At 54.5% G+C, this 27,208-nt stretch overlaps 1 protein-coding gene across 3 annotated transcripts; it reads right to left on the reverse strand.

Annotated features, from left to right (window-relative positions):
• Nucleotides 1-442: 442 nt before the first annotated feature.
• On the reverse strand, nt 443-27,168 carry PADI4 (peptidyl arginine deiminase 4). 3 transcript variants are annotated; one of them, XM_081580901.1, is made up of 17 exons: nt 27,022-27,113; nt 22,819-22,999; nt 20,592-20,658; nt 19,055-19,122; nt 17,036-17,150; nt 15,498-15,623; nt 13,611-13,789; nt 13,390-13,493; nt 12,437-12,548; nt 9,946-10,053; nt 6,788-6,942; nt 4,673-4,814; nt 4,315-4,417; nt 3,409-3,479; nt 2,708-2,848; nt 996-1,273; nt 443-858 (listed from the first exon to the last, which is right to left on the reverse strand). In XM_081580901.1, the coding sequence occupies exons 1-16, from the start codon at nt 27,111-27,113 to the stop codon at nt 1,040-1,042; spliced, it is 1,998 nt and encodes a 665-aa protein (XP_081437027.1). In that variant the 3' UTR covers nt 443-858; nt 996-1,039. The 3 variants fall into 3 exon arrangements, with proteins under 3 accessions (XP_081437027.1, XP_081437026.1, XP_081437025.1); XM_081580899.1 differs by having other exon boundaries at nt 527-858; nt 4,315-4,432; nt 27,022-27,168; XM_081580900.1 differs by having other exon boundaries at nt 443-1,273; nt 27,022-27,149.
• Between the last annotated feature and the right edge of the window lie 40 nt (nt 27,169-27,208).

Below are 27,208 nucleotides of genomic sequence, written 5' to 3' on the forward strand. Positions count from 1 at the left end.
CGGTCGCCATGTAGGAGAAGCGGGTCCCGGGACAGCTTCTGTAACTGATGGACCCCAGAGAGAGAGTGTGGTCTAAATGTGGTGTGTCTCACGCCGGCAAAGCAGGAGCTTGAGACTGAAAGATAATGATGCAAGACTGTTGGTCCAGAAGCATTTACAGTCACTAGGTCTGGGATTATGTGGCCTTAGCTAGCTGGCTGGACATCTTTCCCTGAATCAGGCCTTGTAGTTTCTTCAGTTCTAGGTAACATGTTTACTGTGTGCAAGGGTCCTGAAGTTCCTACGACTACAGATCAGCAGTACTGTTGTCTCACACAACTCTAAAGCTGAAACGGCCTGTGCTTGAACTGTCAGTTGCTGTGTGTACTAGAATGAGTGCTTTCGTGTAGAAAATGACAGTGTCCATTAAGAGTGCCAAAAACCGTCCTGATGGCACCTCAACTTTGAAGCGGTCTTTGAATACTTTTAATAAATTTATTTTGATAAATAATGTTATCGAATATTTGGTCCAGATGTGTGTGGGGTGTTTTTTTGGTAATTAAACCTGGCAGAAACAATATCTCCTCTAGGAGATAAGAGATATCAGCTGATGGGCTGGCTGAGTAAGAGCTGACCGTCCTTAGAACTGAGAAATCACAGCTGCTGGGAAGATGCTGCTCCCATCTCTAAAGCTTCGGTAGGATCACAGGAGGTCAGACCATCACCCTGGGATCAACCTTTTAATATGGTCTTGTAAAAATCAAGCTTATTGTTGAAAATACAAGAACATCGCTTTAAAGCCCTTCACGAGTATAGAACAGCTACACATGAGACGTGAATTGATGTGACAGAGACAAAGCACCCAAGTTATTCGCGTAGCTAAGTTATTCACGCAACTAAGTTATTTGCGTAGCTAAGTTATTCACGTAACTAAGTTATTTGCGTAGCTAAGTTATTCACGTAACTAAGTTATTCGCGTAGCTAAGTTATTCACGTAACTAAGTTATTTGCGTAGCTGAGCCGGGGTCTCGGCCAGGAGCCCCCGAGGGAAGCGGCCGGCTCAGAGCTCCATGTGCCACCACTTGAAGGAGAAGGGCTGTCGGCGCACGTTGGTGCCGCAGTGCACGTCCCCTTGCCGAACGTGGTAGGCATAGTAGTCGTCGATGAAGGTGCAGTGGAGGCCCAGCGGCTCCAGCAGGGACCGCACCTTCTCCTCCAGGCAGCAGTGGCCGTTGATGACGGGCCCGAAGGGCTTGGGGATGCCCAGGTGCTTCCCCAGCACCAGCATGTTCACCTGCAGAGAAGGAGGCGCCCAGGTCAGCGGCAGCGGTGTGTGGCTTGCGGCTCCACCTGAGTGTCCCCTAACAGGCCCACTTCACAGGCCAGCAAACTGAGGCCCAGAAAGGTGATGTGAGCCACTGAAGGCCAGGGAGCGAGGCTAGGTCCTGTACCCAAGCCTCGGACGCTGGGGTCCGTGGTCTCCACCCTTTCCCTCCCTCCTCGCTGCCACCCTCCGGCAAACTCGGTTCCTCAAGGCCCTGCTCCAATGCCACTGCCTCTGTGAAGCAGCCGGTGACTCTCCAGACTCTGGCAACTTGTCATCCTCTGTGTTCCCATAGCTTCCAGCACAGTGCCCGGCACAGAGGAGGCATTTAATAAGGATCTGCTGATATTACGATCCGGTGAGTAAGTGACTACCCATTTTATAGCACTTTCCATACATAATACCTTATGTAAACAACTGTGCTTCCTCCACAGTCGTTTACATAAGGTATTATATTGGGAGGTGGCCTGTGGACTTGAATCCCAGCACTATTATACAGCTGTGCAGCCTCGGGCAAGTCACTTGGCCTCTCTGCGCCTCATCAGCAGAAAGAGCCAAACACATGTCCAGGCTCTGACAGTTGGATAAGAACAGGTATGCAGCCTGTGCCGCGTGTAGTGAGCTCGGAGTCAGTCTCCAGGGCTTATGAGTCACTGAAGGGACATCTGGGTGCTCAGACTCAGCCCGTGCCGGGGGCCTGGCACTCTCGACTTCTCCGCCTTCTCCACAGCCAGGCCCTCGCCCCCAGCTCCCGTCAGGGCTCCACCTGGGGCCTCACACGGAGGAGGAACCGAGTCAGCCCTCAGCGATTCCTGATTCCTTCGTCTGAGACGCTGCACTGCCAGCCACAGGCGTCAGCTTTCTGTCCCCCTGGGCTAAACTGCGGAAAGGAATGACCTGCGTGGGGCTGAGGACTTTCATTCAGGAGTGGAGGCTGAGGGGGGGGCTCCCTTCTGTCTCCTTTGAGCCAAGGAATCTTTTTTTCTAAACAAAATTTCCTGCAGTATCTCAAAGCATAAAACGGAAACAAATCTAAACCATGTGAGGGAGGCCCTGTCTCGGAACCCCAGCGTCCTAGGGAATCCAGTTTGCAGACCACTCGGCTGGCTCTCACCTGGCCCGACACAAGGAAGCCCACAGCGGGCACTGCAGCCAGACCCCAAGCTCTGAACCCCAGCTCTTGCCAGAGACCTGACTCCCCTGCGCATCATCTGTAAAGCGGAGGTGACCACAGATTTTCCACCCCCAGGCGGTTGCCCCTTAAAGGCTCTGCAAGCCGGAGAGGGCCACGCAAACCCCAAGGGGTGAGCAGAGAGCCAAGCCTCCTGGATTCACGGCCCAAGCGGCCTCTAGGACTTAAGACAGCGGGCAAAGCTGGGTGAGCTCGGAGGTCCGCGTCCTCACCATGTTTGGGAAAAAGGCTTCGGCCTTGGGGGTCCCTCGAGAGTCTTTGATGAGCTTGAAGAGCTGGGGGATGTCCACGATGTCCCGCTCGGTGAGGCCCAGCTCCCTCTTCAGCACTGCCCGGTTCCAGTCAATGCATTTCTAGGGGTGGGAGGAGGGGCAGCGGTGGGCGGGGCGAGGACTGCAGGGGGTGGGGGGTGCAGGCCGGCCGGTCTATCCGGGAGGACCTGAGACAGGGTCGGGAAGGCACGCGGGCGCCTCCCGGCCCTCCCTCCTGCTCGGCTGTTGCTCAGCCCCTCCGGTCTCCGCTTCACTGTCCCCACCTTCCCGGTCACTCTGGCACTTGGCCTCTTTCACACCTCCGGGCCTGTTTTGGAGTTTGCCCTGTCTTTCTCTGACTTTGCCAACTCTCTCTTTTCTGTGCTTCACCTTGACTGTGTTCCTGTCTCTCTCTCTCTCTCTCTCTCTCTCTCACACACACACACACACACACACACACACACACACACACACACACACACACACACACACACCGACCCAGATCCTGGGACTGATCACCCAGAAGGCTCTGTCCTCGGCTTCTAACCTCGGGGGAGAGAGCTGGGAGCGGGGGTGGGGGCGAGTGTCAGGCCCTGAGTGGCCAGGCTAGCTGGGAGCGGGGGTGGGGGCGAGTGTCAGGCCCTGAGCGGCCAGGCTAGTACCTCCACGTAGGAATTGTGTTCTCTCAGTTTCTTGTCTGACAGAATGTCCTTTATTTTCTGCTGCGTTTTTCCTGTCATGGAGAAAAAGAAAAAGAAGCAGGTGAATTCAGAGATCCACTTTGCTCTTCCCAGAATGTCCAGTAGGGACTCAGTTTTCCCATCTATAAAATGGGGACAGCAATGATTCAGAACACACAGGTTTGTTATGAGCATCTGGGAGGTAAATGACTTTAATAAAATAATTTACCCGGGGTAAGTTCTTATTAAGAGTGTTACTTTCAGTTTCATAAATTCTCTTGTCTCCAAAGGGATCCCATTCCCTGAGGGGCAAACAGAGGCCTGACCATTGCCTGATGCTCCAGCACAAATACAGATACTGGGTGAAAACTGTCAGTTGTAGTGACTTCAACCTCTGACTCCAGCCTGAGTCTGTGGACATCACTAAAAAAAATATTTTATTCTGTGCTCCATCCGGATTGAACTTTTTTTCAGGTCCTCAAACACATCTTGCTTTCTCCTGCCTCTGAGCCTTGGCTGTTCCTTCTGCCTGAACTATCTTTAGTCCCATCCCACTGCCCCATTTATCTGGCCAACTCCTGCTCATCGCTCATACTCAGGCCTGATCTTTGCCTCCTCCAGGAAGCCTTCCTTGGGCTGCTCCCAGACACCCCTCAAAGCCCCTGTGTTTAGTTGCTTCCTGAACTCACTCGACCCGACCCGGACTGTGAGTCCCAAGGGCAGGGATCTCCTCCTCCTTGTTCACGCAGCACCCCAAGTGCTCACACAGCACCTGGTGCCCGGTGGCTGGGCGGATCCCAGTGGTCTGAGTGATTCCATCTGGTGATGGGAGACCACGTGAAGGCAGAGGAAGGTTTCCAGGGGAAAGAACGGGCGTGGCCAACTTACTCTTGAGCCCTTGGAACAGCAGGACCTCCCCGTGGCCCTCCTTCAGCTGCTCCTGGAACAGTCTGTAGCAGGACCTGGGGCTGGCCAGGAGAAGCCGGAAGCCCTGGGGGCAGAAACCCTGGGGTCAGAGGTTAGTTTGGTCCCGGGGCTTCCAGGGAGGAAGGCTCTGCCTAGGGTGTGGGGAGTGTGGGCTTGGACCTAGGCTGGCTGCTTCTTCCATGCCCCCTTCTGGATGAGGGAGAAAGAAGAGTTGGGAAGGTAAGGTCAGTGCCCCCCACCCCCGGCAGAGGCAGAGCTGAGTCTGGGAACCTGGGAAGGAGGCCTGTGGCTTCCTCCAGGCAGCCCCCCCGGACCATACCTTCTTGTGCACTGGGACGAAGCTCAGGAACTCGTCCACGTGGCCCACAGACAGCCAGTCAGAGTACAGCCTCACAGGGGCCTGCACCTGCTGAGCTCCCAGGAAGTCCTGCAGGGCCCGGTGCATCTCCTGGCTCTCCTTGCTGCCAACATAGGAGTGTTATGGGGAGACGGGTATGCTTTTGGGCTGTGGTGCTGGAGAAGACTCTTGAGAGTCCCTTGGACAGCAAGGTCAACCCAGTCAATCCTAGAGGAAATCAACCCTGAATATTCATTGGAAGGACTGACTCTGAAGCTGAAGCTCCAATACTTTGGTCACCCAATGCCAAGAGCCGACTCACTGGAAAAAGACCCTGATGGTGGGCAAGATGAAGGCAGGAGGAGAAGGGGGCGACAGAGGATGGGATGGTTGGATGGCATCATTGACTCAGAGGACATGAGTTTGAGCCAGCTCCGGAAGATAGTGAAGGACAGGGAGGCCAGGTGTGCTGCGGTTCACGGGGTCACACATAGTCTGACACGACTGAGCGACTGAACAGCAACAGCAGCAATGGGCAGACAGGCGTCCCTGTGGCTCAGCTGGTAAAGAGCCTGCCTGCCCTGCAGGAGACAGGGTTCGATCCCTGGGTCAGGAGGATCCCTCGGAGGAGGAAATGGCAACCCACTCCAGTATTCTTGCCTGGAGAATCCCATGCACAGAGAAGCCTGGTGAGTTACAGTCCATGGACACACAAAGAGTCGGACATGAGTGAGTGAGTGACTAAAGCTTTCACTTTCATGGGGAGTTGGGGGTGGGGGAGTCCACAAGGGTGGGAGTTACCAAGGAAGTCTCTGAGGGCCTGGGACTTGGTGAAGCAGTCAGGATTCTTCAGGGAAGGGATTCAGACCCTGGGATGCCTTTTATTATCATTACATCTCCTACCATCTGAGGAATTTAGAAATTGTCGCCCCAGTATCACTGGGGACAGCCGAGGCATGGGGTCAGTCAAGTACGTGGGGCCAGTGCTTAGCCTCCGCAAGCTCCGCCTGCTGACTCAGCCTGGACGCCGGGGTTGTGGGCAGCGTCGCCGTGGGGTGTGGAGCTGGTCCCACCGAGTCAGCGCACCCTTGTTAGCTGTGCGCCCTCGCGGACACCCCTTCACCTTCCTGCCTTCCGTGTTCTCCCTGCCCTGACCTCCAGGGACCGTTGTGATCTGGCCCCTCACTCTGTCTTGGTCAGTTTCTGTTTTAGCCACTCTGACCTTGAACCCACCAAGTTGATTCCTGCCTCAGGGCCTTTGCCCATGATCTTTTCAAAAACCATTTATTTATTTGGCTGCACTGGGCCTTAGTGGTGGTTTGTGGATGCTTCAGCTGCAGCCCACAAACTCTTAGCTGCTGCATATGGGATTTAGTTCCCTGAGCAGGAATCGAACCCAAGCTCCCCTGTGTTGGGAGCGCGGAGTCTCAGTCGCTGGATCAGCGGGGAAGTCCCTGCCCAGGAACTCTCTGCTCCAGATCTGCATGCGGCCACGTCCTCCTTGTCATCGGGCCTCGGATCAAAGGCCCCGCCCCAGAGAGGCCTCCTGGGTCACCCTACGCTGCTTCCCGCTCCTCTCCTGCCTGTCTTTTGCGCTTTTTTTTACTGCTGGAAATTCTTCTTTGTATGCTTTTCTGTGACGCGTCTTCCCCACTAGGACAGAGGTAGGGGCTTACCTGTCCTGTTCAGGGCCGCACTCCTTGCTAGCTCCTAGCACAGGGCCTGCACGTAGCAGGTGCTCAGCAAATATTTACGGACCCGACGCATGTAAGTGGCCGAGCTGAGCTTGGAACTGCTGGGCTCCTCACTGGGTGTTCTTTGCTGTGTGCTCCAATTTCCCACAGTCCCTCAAGTTTGTTGAGCCTCTTTTTTTTTATTTGCTGTGCTGAGAAACATGCAGGGTCTTCGTTTCCCAGCCAGGGACCAACCCAGGCCCCCCGTGTTGGAAGTGTGGAGTCTTAACCCATGGGACCCCAGGGATGTCCCTGCTGAGCCCTCTTGGGCTGGGAGCCAGCAGGGAAGCCCTCTGCTCTGGCCTCTGCTGCACCCCACTCCCCTGGGCCCCTGAGTCCAGGCCCCCCCACCTCCTCTCCTCACCTGGGGTAACCGCTGTCCCCAATGAGAATCCTGCCCAGTGGGTACGCCTTCCCCCCGACCGTGACTGGGGGGCTCACTTCCAGGTTCCCAAAGGAGTCGAGGTCAGTCACACTGCTCGTCTGAGGCCCTCGAGTAACGTAGCCAAAATCTGGACCCTGGGGTGGGAGAAGCAGGGGCCAAGAGTTAGAGAACCCAGGGTCTTGGGGAAGAGAGCATGGGGTCCAGGTTTAAAGACGAGCTTGGTCATAGAAGAAATCCTTCAGCCACTTCAGAGCAGGTCCCGTTACCACCTGAGGGATTCTGAAGGCAAGCTGAGTCAGCGCGGGCAAGAGCGGGGGTTTATGGGCCTCGGAGGGGCGCCCGCTGCTTCTAACCCTGCGCGTGTGTGCGTCCTCAGTCGCTCAGTTGTGTCCGGCTCTTTGTGACTCCATGGATTTATAGGCTGTCAGGCTCCTCTGTCCACAGGATTTCCCAAGGAAGAATACTGGAGTGGGTCCCCATTTCCTCCATCAGGGGATCTATCTGACCCAGGAATCGAACCCACGTCTCCTGCGACTCCTGCATCGGCAGGTGGATGCGTTACCCCTGAGCACTGGGGCCACTTCGTAAACTTTAACTCGGGCGTAAAAATAAATCTGCAAGGTGTCATTTTTATCCTAATTTTCAGAGCGGAAGCTAAAGTCAGACAGTCTGCGATTCGAGCTGTCTCTACAGCAGATGATCTTGGTCCGCACGGGGTCACGTCCCGACCTGGGGCTGCAATGGGCCTGCCCTTGAGGCTGTGACCCTTCCATCCTCATGGGAAGGCCGCATGGGCCGCACCTTCCTGCCTGGGGTGAGTTTCCAGCTGCCGCTGTAGGCCGACCAGTGGCGGCAAACAGCACACGTCCATTCTCTCACTGTTCTGAGGTCAGAGGTCTGAAGCCAGCCTCACTGGACTGAAATCAAGGGGTGGCAGGCTGGCTCCTTCTGGAGGCTCTGGGAGAGAATGATTTTCCTTCCTTTTTCAGCTTCTAGTGGTCAGCATATTAAAAAGCAGAGACATTACTTTGCCAACAAAGGTCTGTCTAGTCAAAGCTATGGTTTTTCCAGCAGTCATGTATGGATGTGAGAGTTGGACCATAAAGAAAGCTGAGCGCCAAAGAATTGATGCTTTTGAACTATGGTTTTGGAGAAGACTCTTGCGAATTCCTTGGACTGCAAGGAGATCCAACCAGTCCATCTTAAGGAAATCAGTCCTGAACATTCATTGGAAAGACTGATGCTGAAGTTGAAGCTCCAGTAGTTTGGCCACCTGATGCAAAGAACTGACTCACTAGAAAAGATCCTGATGCTGGCAAAGATTGAAGGCGAGAGGAGAAGGGGGTGAGAGAGGAGGAGATGGTTGGATGGCATCACCGACTCGATGGACATGAGTTTGAGCAAACTCTGGGAGTTGGTGATAGACAGGGAAGCGTGGTGTGGTACAGTCCACGGGGATGTAAAGAGTCGGACACGACTGAGCGACTGAACTGAACTGAACCGAATGGCAGAGACATCATGACCCCAGTAAACCCTTGCCTCGGCACCGCTCAGCACAGGGGAGCCAGCGAGTTAAACTCAAGTTTCCTTTCAAAGCCTCCTGTGTGGGCAAGGTCACCTCCTTCCCCTTGGGGGACAGAATGCCCCTTGGGAGCCGCTCACCGCAGCTCCTTCCCCTTGGGGGACAGAATGCCCCTTGGGAGCCGCTCACCGCAGCAAAGCTCGCACCCCACACTCTTCCTTCGTCTTCCCTGGGTGCCTGAGGTCAGGGGCTGTCAGGGCTCAGAGCACAGGCCTGGGGTCTTCCTCGGAAAGCAGGGGGCAGGGTGCTCATGGCCTGGTTTGAATTCCAACTTAACTGTCTTTTTTGTGACCTCGAGAAAGCCGCTTCACCTTCTGAGCCTCAGTTTCTTCATCTATAAAATGGGCCTAGTAATAGCACCTACTATTAGAGGTTGTCAGACAAATTATATGAGCTCATGTAGGCATTCAGCATGGTGATTGCCACAGGATGCGAGCTCAAAAATGTAACCATTATTATTGTTATTGTTTTTATTATTCTGTGCTGAGTTTGCAGGAAGCTGCCCGGTTAGTCAAGCATGACTCACTGAAATGTCGCCCTCACCTGACCCCCTAAACACATATAGAGACCTTGGTTGATAAAGTCACCTCGAGGAAATGACCACCCTGGTCCTGAATACCCTGCATGTCCCAAGGGGAGCCCCTGAAAGTCAGACTCCCACTCAAAAGACAGAGCCTCCAGCTGGATACTGAGGAAGGTTCTGGTCCGGGCCCTACCCCCACCTTGCCGAAGAGCATCTTTTTTCCTTTTGGCTACACCCCTCATGGGTCTTAGTTGCTTGGCCGGGGGTTGAACCTGTGCCCTGTACCATGGAAGAGCAGAGCCCTAACCGCTGGACCCCAGGGAGGTCCCAGGAGCATCTCCAGTGGAGCAAGAATGCCCACAGCCCCCTACAGGGTGCTGACCTACACGCTCAGTAGGGTCTTCCTGAGGGACAGTGTGAGCTCATAGCCGGAAAGGGCTTTGGGAAGCCAAATCCAGATCTCATCACATAACAGAAATATCCCGGCCAGAGGCTTTCTGAAGTTTCAGTGGCTAAGACTCCGCGCTTCCAACACACGGAGTGTGGATTTGATCCCTGGTCAGGGAACTAAGATCCCGCATGTCAAGCCGTGCAGCTGAAAAAGAAAATTAAAATAAAATAGTAACTTTAAAAGGGTCTTCCCAGGTGGCTCAGCGGTAGAGAATCTGCCTGCCAATGCAGGAGACCTGGGTTTGATCCCTGGGTAGGGAAGATCCCCTGGAGGAGGAAATGGTAACCCACTCCTGTATTCTTGCCTGGAGAATCCCATGGACAGAGGAGCCTGGCTATCTATAGCCCAGGGGGTTGCAAAGAGTTGGACACGACTGAGCACGCATGCACACACAGAAATACAAACTTAAAAAAAAGATCACAACAGATAATTTTAAAAACTGCCCTCCACCCATGTGATGCCCGCTCGGGCATCCTACCCACTACGCCCCTGCCGGGTGCTAAGTGTGGGGCGGGGGATGGATGCCAGGAAGGAGGCGGGAGGCGGGCGCTCAGCGCTGGTGCCCCCCGCGCCGCACGTACCAGCATGCACTTGACGGGGAAGTTCTTCAGGCCTCTGTTCCTCGGGGAGTCAAAGACCACGGGCAGCGTCTGGTGCGGGGCTTGGGTGTAGCCAATCTCCATCTCGTCCTGCGCAGGGAGAGTGCCAGGGAGGCTGTCACACCTGCTGCCTGGGTCCCGACGCCCGGCGCAGGGATGGGGGCTGGAGAACCATCTGCTCTCTCTCCCCGTGGGGTCAAGGGCAAATGCACGGGGGTTATTCAACTCCAGAAGAGGGGCTCTGGGAAAGCAGAGCTTACTGTCCTGTACTTGAATCCATGTGCAGAGGAATCAATCTGGGTGCCCTTCGCTCTTGCTCCTGGTGGGTGCCAGGGACCCTTGGTGTACCAGCCATGGGCCCTGAGCTTGAGGGGCAATCCAAGAGCTGGGCGTTCTGCACCCAGTGCTGGGAGGGGGTGAGGGATCTGGGGAACACAGAGGAGGGACCCCAAAGCAGCTGGGATGGCGCAGGGGAGACTTGGTAAAGAGGTTCTAGTGTGGCACAGAGAGCTCTACTCAGCACTCTGTGATGACCTAAATGGCCTTCCCGGGTAGCTCAGCTGGTAAATGATCCGCCTGCAATGCTGGAGGCCCTGGTTCGATTCCTGGGTCAGGAAGCTCCCCTGGAGAAGGGATAGGCTACCCACTCTAGTATTCCTGGGCTTCCGGTGGCTCCAATGGTAAAGAATCCGCTCGCATTGTGGGAGACCTGGGTTTGATCCCTGGGTCAGGAAGATCCCCTGGAGGAGGGCATGGCAACCTACTCCTGTATTCTTGTCTGGAGAATCCCATGGACAGAGGAGCCTGCCGGCTGCAGCCCACGGGGTCGCGGAGTGGGACACGACTGAGCGACTGAGCACAGCACGTGTGCACGTGTAGCCGACCCGCTTTGCCGCAGAGCGGAAACTGACGCCTTGTGAAGCGGCTACTCTCCAGTACAGACGAACAATGAAAGTGAGGTGAAAGTGGCTCAGCCGTGTCCGACTCTGCAACCCCATGGACCATACAGTCCACGGGGCTCTCCAGGCCAGAACATTGGAGTGGGTGGCCTTTCCCTTCTCCGGGGGATCTTCCCAACCCAGCGACTGAACACAGATCTCCCGCATTGCAGGTGGATTCTTTACCAACTGGGCCACCAGGGAAGCCCACAAATGAAAAATAATAATAATTTAAAAAGAGCACTGCTGAGTTGAGGCCTGGAGGGCAGAGGTAATCCTGCCCCAAAAGAGGGCGGGTAAGGCCCCAGCTGAGCCCCTGGGGCAGAGACGGGAGGGCGCAGAATGGATCGGGTGCACACCCGGCCAGTATTCCAGCCGGCAGGCGTGACATTGGACATAAAACACTATTAGGCTGAACCATCTTGGAGGTTCAAACTGCCATTCTCTGAGATAAAAAACGGCGACATTTCAGCCATTTCGCGTAGTCTGATCTAACACAGGCGGAATGATGGGAAGGGAAGAGAGGGCATTATGTGGGGGCTGTGTGTTAGTCGCTCAGTCGTGTCCGACTCTTTATGACCCACAGACTGTAGCCCGTCAGGCTCCTCTGTCCCCGGGACTCTCCAGGCAAGAATACTGGAGTGGGTTGCCAGTCCCTTCTCCAGGGGATCCTCCTGACCCGGGGATCCAACCCGGGTCTCCTGCTGTGCAGACGGATTCTTTACCATCTGAGCCACCAGGGAGGCCCTATTTTGGGGTTAGAAGGTATTATTAGAAGCGAGCAGTACGAATTCCTGCTGGAGGGATTGAGGACATTTATGGGGGGGATTTGAACTGGGATCGGACAGGCCTGATGTGGACGTGGGGGTGGGCATGGGGAGGGCAGTTGGAGAGAAGGAACAGGGGAGGGACGTGGTGGGTCAGGGAGGGCAGTGGAAGGGGAGGCGGGGAAGCCCACTCGGCCCACCGATGTCAGGGGCGGGTGCGGAGCTGACCGCTCGCCCTCGGCCCTCCAGGGGCTCACGGCAGGATGCGGGGTGGGGTGGGGGGCCTGGCACAGAAAGGAGTGCTGATCCAGGGTGGCGGACGTGGGGCAACTCGATTGGGAGGTAGCTGAAAGGAGTAGATGGGCGCTGAGAGGAGGAGACGGGCGCCTTGGAAGACACTGGAGCAGGGCTGTGGCCTGGCGTGGAGGCCGGCGTGGAGGCAGGGCCGCTGGACCGGCCGCTTGAGCCCCAGCCCCCGAGCTTTGCAGCATTTCTGCAGTTTCCTGAGTTGTCTGAGACTTTTCGAGCAGGAAGGAGGTTATCTCGGTGGCACAGCTAGCAGGCCGTGGACACAGTAAATGTCAGTAGGGCCACTCTCCTGAGCCGCCCCCGTCTGCAGGGACCCTGGGAGGCTCTTCACTCCCTGCCCGGCCGAGGAAGGGTGGCCAGCGGGGGGCGGGGCCAAGCCCCTGGAGCCGGGTCCGTGTCCCTCGACCATAGGGGCGTGCCCCCCGCGTGCCCAGCCCGCCTGCCCTGAGGGCCGCACACCTGCATCCACCGGTCATCCACGCTCTCCTCCTGGTCACAGACGATGAGCTTGCACTTGGCTTTCTTGGCCAGCGCGGCCAGTGACGTCAGGAAGTCCTCGTTTTCAAATAACCTAGAAAGATCAGGAAGAAAGAAAAGGCCCTTAGTGCCCCTGATCCTGCACCCAGGGGCCTTGGCTGGGCTCGGAGGGGGCGAGCTGGACTGAGGGCGGAGCAGGAGCTGAGGCCGGGGCAGAGGAGGGGACCCCCACGGTGGGTGCTTCGAGACCCCTGGAGCCCGATGGAGACCCCCGCTCGCCCTGTCTCTCTGCTCTCAGCAAGCTGTTTCCCTGAACTCTGCTGACAACCCAGGAGGGGAACCAGCGGGCACCCTTCCGCCTAAAAGAAGGCCCAGCGAGGAGGTGAAAGTCAAGGTCACACCACGTGCATTCAAGTCCAGGTCCTGCTGGCTTCCAGGCTGCGTCCTGACCACTAGGTTACATTCTCAGCCCCCCTCCCCCAAGAGGAAGGAAGAAGCAGAGGGGGGAAGGCCCCCTGAGGCCCTGCGTGGTTATCAGAGGCTCCCCGGATGGCGGGATGGATGCCCAGGGCCCCCGCCCTCCGTGTGTCCTGCCCCAGAGTCGAGAACGGAAGCTCAGAGGTTGGTCAGGAACGGACGTTTGAAATGAGTGCCGCCCTCGTGGGGGCCCGGAGGCCTCACCCAGAGGACCAGAGTTCTCATCTTCTGGGTCTGGCAAAGTCCAAAGGCCCCCAGGCGCTAAAGCTGCCCTCAGGATGCCTCGGGGCCAGAGAGTGACATGGAAACACCGCCCACGATGACTTCCCTGCCTGCTCAGGGCTCCAAACAAGCCTCTGCCCTCAGCAGCGGGAGCACCTCCGACCCCATCCGTGCCGCCGGCACGCAGCCCTCCGGGGTGCTGCCCAGGGTCTCCCTGGGGGGTCTGGGGCCCTCACCTGCACACGTACACCTCCTTCGGGGCCTGGGTGTTGGGGGTCATGATCCAGGGGGCCACGCGGAAGACCACGCTGTCCTGGAAAACCAGGCTTTGGGGGAGCGCCTGCGGGGGGGACAGGGCTGTGAGAGCAGCCAGGCCCCAGCACCGGCCCCCCCGCCGGGCAACGGGAGCCCCCTCCCCAGCTGGGCCAGCGCCTGGAAGCCCCGGCCCCCAGCCTACCGGGTTGGACGTGTCCAGCAGGGAGAGGTGGAGGGAGACCAGCCCGGGGAAGCTGGCGTCGGGGAAGGCCAGGCCCTCTACGTAGAAGTCCGTGCTGTGCCGGCCGCCAGGGAGCTCCAGCAGGTGAGATGGGCGCTGGGGCCCCAGGACCACACTGTACCTGGAGGGCTGCTGGCCCCCTAGGAGCGAGCAGGGGGCTCAGCGCCGTGTCCCTGTCTCAGAAGAGCCTGAGCCCCTCCTCAGGGGGAAAGGACTGAGCCTCAGCAACGTCACCGGACTGGAGTGATGGGGGGCCTGAGCCACCCAGCGCTACAGAAAGCCCAGCAGGGTCATAGTTCATTCTGTCACTCATCTACTCCCTGCCCATCACCTGCTCGCAGCTGACTCCAAAGGGTCAGGGAGACAGTCTTTGTCCTTGGCCCCAGGGAGCACGCGGTCTACTGGCTAAGTGCATCCATGCATGCTAAGTGACTGCTGTCGTGTCTGACTCTTTGCAACCCTATGGACCCTAGCCCACCAGGCTTCTCAGTCCCAGAGATTTTCCAGGCAAGAACACTGGAGTGGGCTGCCTTGCTCTCCTCCAGGGGATGTTCCCAATCCAGGGATCAAACCCTTGCCTCTTACATCTCCTGCATCGGCAGGCGGGTTCTTCACCACTAGCACCACAGTAGGGAGAAGAAAAGACAGTCAAAAATCACAGATAGCAATAAGTGCTGGAAGGTCAGGGAAGGCTTCCTGGAGGAGGTGATACCTCCGCAGAGGCAAGGAATTGGTTTGTGGCCAAACCAATGTCACTCTAATCCCTGTGGTCTGAACGGAAGTAAGTCAAGTCGGAGTGCTCCTCAGCACAGCCCTCACAGACCCCCCACCATGCAGACGAGGAGCCACAGTCATTCCCTGCCTCCCTGACCCGGCCCCTCCCCTCTGGCCTTTCTTCTCTACCCTGTTCACGCTCTCAAACCTTGCCTGGTGCTCTCAGACGCACTGGCCTCCCTGGGTCCACCTCAGAGCCTTTGCACCTGCGCTCCCCTCTGCCTCAGAGCGCCCTCCCCTGGTGCCCCTCCATCTCCCTCTGCTCAGTGACCTTCTGGGGGGCCTCCCCGCCAGCCACCCCGCTCCCCCCCCCCGCTTCATCCTTCTGTGCAGCATTTAGTGTCTTCGGGGGCTGCAGACAACGGTTTTTCCCACATCATCGCTCCCATCCCGCTGAGGGCAGAGACTTTGCTAAGTTCTTTGCTCTGTTCCCTGTGCCTGGAGCTGACCTAGCTCTCGGGGGCACGTGCCCCCAAGCCACTGAGCAGCTACTGTTTCTGATCAGCAGATTGTTGAACAAATGATTACATGTTACAGTTATTATGTGCAGTCAGCTTGGATTCAACAACCTCTGTGGGAACTTCTCTGGCAGCCCCATGGGTTAGACGCCGCTCTTCCACTGCAGGGGGAGGGGGTTCAACCCCTGGTTGGGGAATTAGACTGCTGCACGCCACACGACGTGGCCAAGAAAACATAGAAATCAAACGAACAAAAAAACCCAATTGCTTTAAAAAACAAAAGCAAGACAGCTCCTGTCAATGAGTCTTGTGTGTGTGCGTGTGTGCATGTGTGTGCGTGTGAGAGAGAGAGAGAGACGGACACACAGACCGATACGGCAGGGCTTGGGGGGGCGTTCCCTTCTCTGCGCTCACCCGGCAGCAGACCTCGTCTTGCCGCCTGTGTTTTGTCTGCGCCCTTTCTGTGCCTGTCTTTTCAGAGATGCCCTCCAACTTGCTCCCTGCTGCTTCCTTGATTCTTAGAACCTGGTGCACGGTAGGAGCTCGGGTGTGCAGAGGCCGGGTCCCTTTGGCGGGGGCGGGGAGGCAACACTGAGGTGACGGCCAGACGACTCACCATTGTCCTGAAACACCCTGACTTTGTCCATCTCGGATTTGGCCACATGGAGCACCAGCTGGTGCTTGCTGAAAAAGTCCTTGGGGGTCTTCGTGCTCAGGGTCACCAGGGACAGGTCCTTCAGGTCTGGAAAGAGAAGGGCGTGCCTGAGACGTCAGCCCCTGAGATCGCCCTCCCCCCGGACCACCCTTCATCTCATCACCTGGCTTTATTTTCTTTATGCTCTTTCTAGTTTTTAAATGACCGTTTTCATTTTAGAATTAAAGCGAATCAAGGTTTTGGACATGACCCCTCCCACCAGGATGAGCTTAGGATGTTAGCTTGGCGAGGCAGAAACCACGTCTATCTTGCTTGTTGCTTTGTCCCCGGCTCTGAGAAGCATCTAGATCAATGCCTAGCACAAGGCAGATGCTCAATAATCATTTGTGAAGTGAATGAGTGGAAAAGTATCTCCCTGGGGCCTGCGTGGGAAATGAACCAGCCTGAATGGCGGCTGACAAAGTCGTGGGGAAAGCAGAGCCAGACGAGGGTCCCATGGTGACGGGCGCTGGAGCGGGCAGGCTGTGCGCCCTGGGTCTGTGTGAGCCTGGGGGTTATTTCCGCTTCCACACCTCTGCTTCCTTGTCAGCACGCAGGGCTAAGCCCAGAGCCCACACGGAAAGGCTGCAGTCACAGGCGCGAAGCCCCTTGCCCCTGGGAGGGTCCATACAGGTACATGTGTGCCAGGCGCCATGGAGACGCTGCCCCCTGGCATCAGGACACGCCAACTGCACGCAACTTCAAACTGCATCTGTTTCTAGGCCATTCCAGCAACTCCCACAGGAAGGCAGTAGCCGCTGCCCTGGCCAGATGCCCTCACTCCCTGGGCGCCCTCCTCCAGTACAGGTGGGCCGTGCGTCTTCCATCCTGGCCACGACTCGGAGGTGTGCCAGCAGGGCTCCTAAACCTGTCTTGTGCCCCTAAACCTGCCCTGATGTCAGGATGCCTGGGCTCAAATCCTGAGCCACACACTTACTAGCTGTGCGGCCCGGAGCAAGTTGCTTGACTTCCCTGTACCTCAGTTTTCCCATCTGTAAAGTGGGGATGAGAACCATACATACTTCTGAGCCTTGAGCTGAAGGATCAGTTGAGTTAATAATTCCAAACTGGTTAGAGCAGTGCCCAGACTGGCTGGGCCTCAGGGCCATTCTGACCTGAGTTTGGAGCTCTCATCAGGCTTTTGTTTTAAAGTATTCTGGGCTGCAGGCTTGACCTAAGAGCAGAAGTTTGGGTTGGGCAACAGGCTAGGGATGGACACTGGGCCCTGAGGCGGCATCGGGACACTCAACATCGCTCCCAGCCCTCCCCGGCTGCTGTGTGACCTTGGGCGGGTCACACCCTCTCAGGGCCCTTGTCCACTCCTTCTCCTACCTAACCCGTGTGCTAACAAGAGCATGCTTCCAATAACCCTGGTTTCTGAGGGCTGTTGCAAGGCTCAGGACAAAAGACTTTACAAAAAGACAAAACCCCTATGTCCACCAGATCTTGGGGGTCTTTACCATTGTCGTCAAGCTGGTCATCGTTGTAGTCCACAGCGGAAGAGTCGAGGTTGTCTCTGTCACAGTTCACCAGCAGGATGGCACCCTGCCCGCGGGGGCCCCAGGTCCAGGCCCTCTGTGGACCCAGCAGAGACGGGCACGCTTAGGGACATGTGTACCCCTCCCGCTCTTGGGGAAGCCCGCCACCTTGCTGAGCACCTCATAGTCCCGTGCGGTTTACACATCTTGCTCCCACATCAGGTAGTATTTTGGTCCCGAGAGTGGATTTTTGCCTCCCCTCAAAGCCATAAACAAATTCAGTTCATCTATTTTAAAAAAAGAACCCAAGGGACTTCCCTGGGGGTTCAGTGGTTAAGACTTTGCCTTCCAATGCCAGGGGTGTGGGTTTGATCCCTCATCAGGGACCTAAGACCCCACATGCCTCGTGGTCAAAAAATCAAAACCTAAAACAGAAGCAATATTGTAACACATTCAATAAAGACTTTAAAAATGGTCCACATAAAAAAATTCTTTAAAAAATTTAAAAAATGAAGATAGTAGCCCAAGACAGTAAAATTCATTTCAACAGCTTTTAAAAACTGTTGGATTGGCAAACCAAACTGAGCTAAAGGTTTGTGTCAAGATTCAGATCTAAATAGCTCCTCTTATGAGAACTCTTAATTAACCCTTTCATGGATGTGTGGGCACTATTCTCAGAGCTGGCTGCGATCTCTGCAAAGATGAAAGCAAATGGAGCAGCCCCTCCCGTCAAGAATCTCAGCAGTGATGACATCTTCTGTTTGTAGCAGAGCGTTGGGCCCCAGGGAACAACTGCAATTTGGGAAAAAGACAGAAGGACGGATCCCACTCCCAGAGCTGCACCTCCTCCCTTCAGTGTTGACTGACGCCACAAGGGGATCCTCATTTCTGACAGGTCCTAGCATCCTTAAGTGCACAGTAGCACATGGGGATTGCTCTGATGCTCCAGTGAATAGGGCTTGCACAGTAGCACATGGGGATTGCCCTGATGCTCCAGTGAATAGGGCTTGGCGTTTTCACTGCCCAGGGCAGAGAAACTAAGATCTTGCAAGCTGTGCAGCGTGTCCAAAAACATTATTAATTAGTTAATTAAAGGCCAGATCAGCATAAAAATGTGCAGGCAGCTTTGGGGCTTCAGGGACTCCATGCGTTTATCCTGAGGTTTAAGACAGTTCGTCGCCTGGGTACCCCACCACCCTGCATTTCTGCAGCATACCCTCCCCGCCCCACCTGCCCCCTTCCCTCCTCCGTCCACTGCCTCTTTTCTCTGTTATTCACCCCGTGTGAGCCTTTCCCGCCAGGCGCTGACCTCTAGCACAGGGGGTGTTTTTTTTGGCTATGGGGCACTTCGTCTCTGTCTAGTTGCTAAGTCATGTCTGACTCTCTGTGACCCCATGGACTGCAGCCCGCCAGGCTCCTCTGTCCGTGGGAATTTTCCAGGCAAGAATGCGGGAGTGGATTGCCATTCCCTCCTCCAGGGGATCTTCCTGACCCTGGGATCGAACCCACATCTCTATGTCTCCTGCGTTGGCAGGCGGGCTCTTTATTACCGGAAAGTCCCTCATACAGGATCTTAGTTCTCCAGCCGGGGATTGAACCTAGGACCCCTGCAGTGGAAGCGTGGAGTCCTAACTGCTGGGCCATCTTAGAATCCTCCACGGTCCAGAATTTGGGGCCGGGGTCAAGACCTGCCTGCAGGTTTTCTCTGCTCTGCATGAACTGAGGGAATCTAGGTTTCAGTTTGTGGGATGACACATTCTCTGAATCTGCAATCATGAAAATCTAGTTTTGTAGACTCGATGGGACCTGTATGAGCCAAAACAATGATGGTATTGGTGATTTTAATTTTCTTTTTCTTCCTAAACGTGTGTTTCTTGGCCTATTAACTTGGATATATGACACATGGTGCTGTTCACCCCATCACCACCAGGGGGCGTGTGAGGCGAGCCCAGCAGAGTCAGGCGGCCATTCAGGGCCCGGTAAAGGTCAAGATGTGTGTACCTGGTCCTTCACGCTTCCCGTGGGCTTCATTTTGCCAGTGCGGCTGATGTCTGCACTCAAGGAGATTTCTGAAATCGCAGGAAATAAGAGGAGAGGGTTGGTCTGGCCCCAGACGGATAGTCCTTTTCCCAGGAGATTTACCTGCACGAAGGCTTCTTTCCCTCCCCTTCAGAGGAGACACAGCACCCCCGTGTCCCCCAAGAAGTCTGGATGCAATTCAAACAGAGGAGCAGGGGCTCCTGACCACAGGCATCCTTCTTGGGTGGAGGCCCTGCCACCACCGGGATGCCAGCCAGACCCTGCGTCTGCCCCGTGCGCCCCCCACCGCAGGGTTTCAGAAAGAGTTCCCACCCACCCCAGTGGGTGTATGAGGCAGAGCTCCTGCAAGGACCCCTCGTCCCCTCGCAAAAGCCTCTGGCCCCACCCTCAGCCCCCGTGAGCAGCAGCAGGGGCACAGTGGCTGCTTCAGTCCCGCCTGCCTTTTCATTCTCTGCACGCGGGACAAACCACAGCCTCAGACGCAGCTGCTCTGTCCAAACGGCGTGGGTGAGAAGGCGTATGCTTTCCCCCTCATCAGAACACAGGACGACACGGTCATCCAGTGATAACCGAGTAGTGACCTTAAAGATCACAGAACGAGACTGACCTGGACGACCTTTCAAATGTACACAAAGCCAAATGTCAGTGTTGTGCCGGAGAGCACAGCACCCGGCGGCCAGAGCTTCCTGGCTCCTTTGCTAACCAGCTGTGTAATCTTGGGCGAGTCTCTTTACCTCTTGTACCTCAGTTTCTTCAACTGTAAAATGGGACAATAATAGTGGCAATTTCATTGGATTGTTGTAAGGTTTAAATGTAAAGTCTTGGCACCCTGTCCAGCATAGAGGAAGTGCTAAATAATAATAATAAAATTATTAAAATGTGTTTTAATGAAATAATGAATGAAATTTATTTATATTTGTATTTATTAATGAAATAAATAAATGACATTTATTATGAAATAAATGAGTGAAACCTTCACGTGCTGTTCATATATTTAATGTACATTTAAATAATGCTGGTATTGTGATATTATTGTCCAATATGAGGGCAAGTTAAAACATACTTTATTTGAAGAAGAATACTAAATAGAGTATAGATCACTGATATGGCAAAAATGGTGACGGTGGGATGTAAATCATTTGGGGGATACTGGTCTATATTATTGTGTAAGACAGTATCATCATCTATTTTTCTGATAAATATTTGAGGTTTCAAAAAGGTACAGAGACTCATATGTTGAAAATCCACATGCCAATTCCTAAGCTGAGAAATAAAATACTGAGATGTAATTGAATCTCCGTGCAAATGCCCTATCTCCAGCTGTATTTGTGGTTCACGGGCTGGGGAAGGAATGTTTATGAACTGCCAGATGTATGGCTGTCTAGAAATTCTTCTTTTCTCTGCTTGGTCTCAAGTAAGCGTCGGGGTGTAGTTTCTCCTGCGTGGGGTGTGTGTGGAGGGGGAGGGGCTGAGCTCCGAGATGCTGGGCGTCACTTACCGACCCCAGTGACGTAGAGCAGGGCTTCAGCCGAGGTGGGTGCGGGCCCATGGTATGAAATCTGAACCTGCAAAACAGGAGCAAACCACCAATGACTTCCTTAGTCATTCAACAAACACTAAACGGCCTGTTACGTGCCAGCTCGGAGTGGGGAGCGCAGGAGACAGGGACGGGGCCCCCAGCCTACTGGGGACACCCCAGCGGGTGCGACTGGAGGGGCCGCAGGACACTCAAGCGACCGTGATGCATAGAAGAGGGTCCTTCGGGAGCCGGGGCCCCAGGGCTCACTCTGCCTGCAGGGGGCCGGGGAGGCACCCTTTGAGGGGGGTCCTGGAGGGGCCGCAGGAGCCCAGCAGTTGGGGGTGTGATGGGAGAGGCATGAGAGGGAGGCCGGGCTGACAGCCACAGGGAACGCTGGCCAGCAGGAGGAGGGAGGAGCCCTGAGGAACCAGGCTCGGAAAGGCTGGGCCCCAGCACTCCACGGACGGGGAGCAGGGGCTTTGAGCGGGGACTGGCCCCTTCAGGGCAGCTGCTGCTGAGATCGAGAAACACCAGCTCCCGTCTCCCAAGGCTCCAAATCCAGGGAGAACCCATCTGATCGGCCCCGCCTGGCCGGGCATCAGGAACCACACTTCCGAGCAAGATGATGGAGGGGAGTTCCCCAGAACAAACCCAAGAGCTCCCGGGGGCCACACTGAGGTGTCTGGACCTGCCCTGTAGGCGGCGGGCATCCAGAGAAACCTCACAGCTGCCGTCACCTTGCGTCTGAACCGTGGTGTCCGTCTGCTGACTGGTCGCCCTGCCTGGATCTGATCGACTCACCCCACTGCAGCCAGTGGGTCTTTCTAATGCACATATATGGTCTCGCTGCTCCTGGAGGAAAGGTTCCTGTTGGCTTCCTGTTGCCCCAAGAGAAAGAGGTCCCGGAAGCCAAACCCTCTGACACTGGCTCCCTCTCTCCACCCTCCTTTCTTTCCACACAAGCCTCTTTCAGCTTCCCCGACGCACACCTCACCCTCTCTTGTCCAGGCTGCGCACTCAGGCCGGATCCTCAGCTCTCCCGACACACATCTCACCCTCTCTTGTCCAGACTGCGCACTCAGGCTGGGTCCTCTATGGTGAGCCCTCGCTCCTCTTTACCCCTCTTAAATAGGTCATTCATACCGTCCTTCAGCTTGCTGCCTCTTCCAGGAAGCTTTCCCTGATTACTCACTCGCTGACCAGCTTTGATGCCCAAGGTCTGTGTTCTTACAACAGGAAACAACCATCTGCCCCCAGGGAGAGACTGCTTGGCCTCCCCTGCTGGGAACAAGTGGTTATTGGCCCAGATCTGTGTGTGAGAACCTCCAGAGGTTCCTGTTTATCCATCTATAGTCAATGTGAGTACAGCGGGTTAAATGGTGATTCCCCAAAAGATATGTCCACATCCTAATCCCTGGATCCTGTGAATGTGACCCCATTTGGGGAAAAAAAAAGATGTTTGCAGATGTAATTAAGGATCTCAAGATCATCCTGTGTTATCCAGTCAGGCCTTAAGTCCAATGACAAGTGTCCTGCTAAGAAGGAGGCAGAGAGAGATTGAGGAGGAGGTATGGGCCACGGGGGCAGAGCTTGGAGCCATGTGGCCATCAGTCTAGGGATGCCAACAGCCACCAGCAGCTGGAAGAGGCAAAGAACTGATTCTCCTCAAAGAACCGATTCCAAAGAACATGGTCCTGCTGACACCTTGATTTCAGACTTCTGTCCTCCAGAAATGTGAGAGGATATGTTTTTGTTGCTTTAAAATTGTGGTCCTTTGTTACAGCAGCCATATGAAGCTAAATGCAAGGGCAAAGACCAGAGTTCCCGGGGGCAACCTGACGAGCTTCACAGCAGACCCCACAATTGCTGTTTATATTATGTGATGCTCTCGCCCATAGGCTGCAAGCACCACAGGGGCTGCAATCTCATCTTTCTTGTTCATTAAAATCTTCAGGTTCTGACTGTGCCTGGCACAGAGAAGGCAATTATTAAACATTTGCTGAATGAATAAATTGAATCAAAACCCTGACCTCCATAAGGCCCTGACATCTCAATGTGAGGATGCTATGGCTGGAACAAGCTGTCATGAGCTCTTCCGGAGACAAGGAGGCTCTGAGAGTGGCTGAGGCCATGGGTCAATGCTGGCAGACCGACCTGTTAGGACCTGCTGACCTCCCCGCCTCCCAGCCCCCGGCGCTGCCCTCACCTGCTGGTCACCTGCGCTCTCGCTGGCCACTCTCAGCTTCAGGCTCACGTCCAGCCCTGGCTCCAGGGGCCACTGGGACGAGCCTGCGGGATTCTTCTTGGCTGGAGGCCTGTGGGCAACATCCACAACCACTCCTGGGGAGGCAGTGATGCTGAAGGATGTGTAGCCCTTGGGGGCAGAGCTGTGGAGGAGACAGACGGGGAGGACAGACGGACACGGTGAGGCGGGGCCCGGCCCACTGCTGCTGGCCCCAGGGCTCTCCCTTTCCCACCAGTGCGGACAGACTGACCCTGACCAGCGGTAATAAGTAGGTTTTCAGGAGGCAGCGGGCTTCCCTGGTGACATGGTGGTAAAGAACCCACCTGCCAACACAGGAGACATAAGAGACGCAAGGTCGATCCCTGGGTCGGGAAGATGCCCTGGAGGAGGGCATGGCAGCCCCTTCAGTGTTCCTGCCTGGAGAATCCCATGGACAGAGGAGCCTGGTGGGCTATAGCCCATGGGGTGGCAAAGAGTCGGACATGACAGAGCAAATTTCACTTTCAAAATTTTATTATTAAAGTGTAAAGGTATTCACCAAAAGAATAGAAATAGAGTCCACAAATTTCCATACCTGGAGAAAATGCAATAATTTTTCAAAGTTCAGTTCAGTTGCTCAATCATGTCCAACTCTTTGTGACCCCATGAATCGCAGCACGCCAGGCTCCCTGTCCATCACCAGCTCCCGGAGTTTACCCAAACCCATGTCAATCGAGTCGGTGATGCCATCTAGCCATCTCATCCTCTGTCGTCCCTTTCTCCTCCTGCCCCCAATCCTTCCCAGCATCAGGGTCTTTTCCAATGAGTCAACTCTTCACATGAGGTGGCCAAAGCATTGGAGTTTCAGCTTCAACATCAGTTCTTCCAATAAACACTCAGGACTGATCTCCTTTAGGATGGATTGGTTGGATCTTCTTGCAGTCCAAGGGACTCTCAAGAGTCTTCTCCAACACCACAGTTCCAAAGCATCAAATCTTTGGCGCTCAGCTTTCTTCACCATCCAGCTCTCACATCCATACATGACTACTGGAAAAACCATAGCCTTGACTACACGGACCTGTGTTGGCAGAGTAATGTCTCTGCTTTTCAATATGCTATCTAGGTTGGTCATAACCTTCCTTCCAAGGAGTAAGCATCTTTTAATTTCATGGCTGCAATCACCATCAGCAGTGATTTTGGAACCCCCCAAAATAAAGTCTGACACTGTTTGCACTGTTTCCCCATCTATTTCCCATGAGGTGATGGGACCAAATGCCATGATCTTAGTTTTCTAAATGTTGAGCTTTAAGCCAACTTTTTCACTCTCCTCTTTCACTTTCATCAAGAGGCTCTTTAGTTCTTCACTTTCTGTCATAAGGGTGGTGTCATCCGCATATCTGAGGTTATTGATATTTCTCCCGGCAATCTTGATTCCAGCTTGTGTTTCCTCCAGCCCAGCGTTTCTCATGATGTACTCTGCATATAAGTTAAATAAGCAGGGTGACAATATACAGCCTTGACGTACTCCTTTTCCTATTTGGAACCAGTCTGTTGTTCCATGTCCAGTTCTAACTGTTGCTTCCTGACCTGCATGCAGGTTTCTCAAGAGACAGGTCAGATGGTCTGGTATTCCCATCTCTTTCAGAATTTTCCACAGTTTATTGTGATCCACACAGTCAAAGGCTTTGGCATAGTCAATAAAGCAGAAATAGATGTTTTTCTGGAACTCTCTTGTTTTTTGATGATCCACCGGATGTTGGCAATTTGATCTCTGGTTCATCTGCCTTTTCTAAAACCAGCTTGAACATCTGGAAGTTCACGGTTCATGTATTGCTGAAGCCTGGCTTGGAGAATTTTGAGCATTACTTTACTAGCGTGTGAGATGAGTGCAATTGTGCGGTAGTTTGAGCATTCTTTGGCATTGCCTTTCTTTGGGATTAGAATGAAAACTGACCTTTTCCAGTCCTGTGGCCTCTGCTGAGTTTTCCAGATTTGCTGGCATATCGAGTGTAGCACTTTCACAGCATCATCTTTTAGGATTTGAAATAGCTCAACTGGAATTCCATCACCTCCACTAGCTTTGTTCGTAGTGATGCTTTCTAAGGCCCACTTGACTTCACATTCCAGGATGTCTGGCTCTAGGTGAGTGATCACACCATCGTGATTATCTGGGTCGTGAAGATCTTTTTTGTACAGTTCTTCTGTGTATTCTTGCCACCTCTTCTTAATATCTTCTGCTTCTGTTAGGTCCATACCATTTCTGTCCTTTACCGAGCCCATCTTTGCATGAAATGTTCCCCTGGTATCTCTAATTTTCTTCAAGAGATCTCTAGTCTTTCCCATTCTGTTGTTTTCCTCTATTTCTTTGCATTGATCACTGAGGAAGGCTTTCTTATATCCCCTTGCTATTCTTTGGAACTCTGCATTCAGATGGAAATATCTTTCCTTTTCTCCTTTGATTTTTGCTTCTCTTCTTTTCACAACTGTTTGTAAGGCCTCCTCAGACAGCCATTTTGTTTACTGGTCATAACACACACCCTCTTCCAACAACACAAGAGAAGACTCTACACATGGACATCACCAGATGGTCAACATCGAAATCAGATTGATTATATTCTTTGCAGCCAAAGATGGAGAAGCTCTATACAGTCAGCAAAAACAAGACTGGGAGCAGACTGTGGCTCAGATCATGAACTCCTTATTGCCAAATTCAGACTTAAATTGAAGAAAGTAGGGAAAACCACTAGACCATTCAGCTATGACCTAAATCAAATCCCTTATGAGTATACAGTGGAAGTGACAAATAGATTTAAGGGACTAGACCTGATAGACAGAGCGCCTGATGAACTATAGACAGAGGTTCGTGACATTGTGCAGGAGACAGGGATCAAGACCATCCATGGAAAAGAAATGCAAAAAAAAAAGCAATTTTTCAAAAGAACAGGAAAATTTCCTTCAAAAAGGCAAGTACAGAGACAAAGTCAACATAGAAAAAAGTGGACAACTGAAAGGTAAATGGTAAAAACAAGCTTCCTCTTCCGTGAAATGGGGACAGCGCTGCCTGCCTCACCAGGGGATTGAATGAGCTGTGCGTACCAAGCGTGACTTGAATATCGGCCATGACTGTGTGAGCCAGCGGGGCTGGGACCCCGGGCTCGAGGCCTCCCCGTGGACAGACTCCCCCCGGAGCAGGGCGGCCTGGATGACTGTGGGCCTCCTCTGCCCTAGTCCTCACCCTCTCGGCCTCCTTCCTGCCTCCTTATCCCCGGGAGGCCCCAGACATTTCCTGCTGTTCTGCTGCTCCGTTTCAGGAGTCAAGAGACACTCAAAGAAATGTGCCAAACTGTCCTCTGGGCACCTTCCAGAAGCGTAGATGCTCACCCGTGGTGGCGGAAGCCAGAGGCTGGCACTGCAGTGACCCAGCCACGCCCACCAAGAGTGGCTTAGACCACCTTGTTTAGCTAGAGCCTGGCACGGGGCTTGGATACAATAGGGGTTCAATTAGCATTTGTTGAAGGAATGAATGAATAAAAGCACAACTTCCAGGGGCAGGTCCAGCCCTGTAGTAAGTACTCAACAGACGTTTTCAAGTTTTTCACCCTTAATCCCTGCAAGCACCCTACAAAGTGGTATAATCCCCATTTCACAGATGAAGAAACTGAGGCTCAGTGGCCCAAGGCATCTCAGCTGACCAATAGCAGGGCCAGGTCTCTGCCCACGCTGCTCCAGGCCAGAACCTGTCTCATCACACTCATGCTATTAAACACCCACGGAGGGAGGCTTGACTACGTGCAGGACAACACACTGCAAGGGGAACCAGGCCTGGGCCGTGAAATCCAGAGGCCAGACTGGTTTCCAGGATCCACGTACTGTGTGACCTCAGGCAAGTCACAGACCCTCTCTGAGCTTCATGGCCTCAAGCGTGAAAGGATGTGGTCCTGCTTGCCCTACTGTATTTCCTTTGCGGTGAGGCCCTGGGGAAGCCCCGCTTGCCTGTGGCGATGAACCACTGCCTTGAGTCCAGGAGAATCCCAGGGCCACTCGGATCTTGGCTCTCCGGCTTCTCCCCGGCAGTGGCCGCAGAGGCTGGAGCCTGAAGCTTGAGCCAAACCCCTCGTATGGCAGCAGAACTTGTTCATCCACAGCCCCAGACCTGCCCATGGCCCCAGAGTGTCCCCTGCTCACCCGTAGACATCCAGCTGCGTCTCGGTGCCCAGCACACACACAGCGTGGGTGGGCTGCCCCGGGGCCACGTGGACCACCGTCCCCCAGGCCATCGCTGGCTCAGGAAGCCCCGCGGCTGCTTCCTTTATACGCTCAGTGCCCGGCGGAGGCCGTGAGTCAGCACCTGCGCTCTGTGGCCCAGTGGCTC

Source organism: Giraffa tippelskirchi, chromosome 3 (assembly GCF_054371585.1).
Source record: "Giraffa tippelskirchi isolate mGirTip1 chromosome 3, T2T-mGirTip1v1.2.pri, whole genome shotgun sequence".
Classification (NCBI taxonomy): domain Eukaryota; kingdom Metazoa; phylum Chordata; class Mammalia; order Artiodactyla; family Giraffidae; genus Giraffa; species Giraffa tippelskirchi.

Excerpts from the sequence above, each read along its gene's own strand:
- PADI4 (XM_081580899.1), bottom strand. The coding sequence starts at position 27,113 with ATGGCCTGGGGGACGGTGGTCCACGTGGCCCCGGGGCAGCCCACCCAC. Across the intron at positions 19,123-20,591 it reads GCTCTACGTCACTGGGGTCG|AAATCTCCTTGAGTGCAGAC; the intron begins GTAAGTGACGCC and ends CTGCGATTTCAG. Across the intron at positions 15,624-17,035 it reads TGACCAGCTTGACGACAATG|ACCTGAAGGACCTGTCCCTG; the intron begins GTAAAGACCCCC and ends TTCTCTTTCCAG.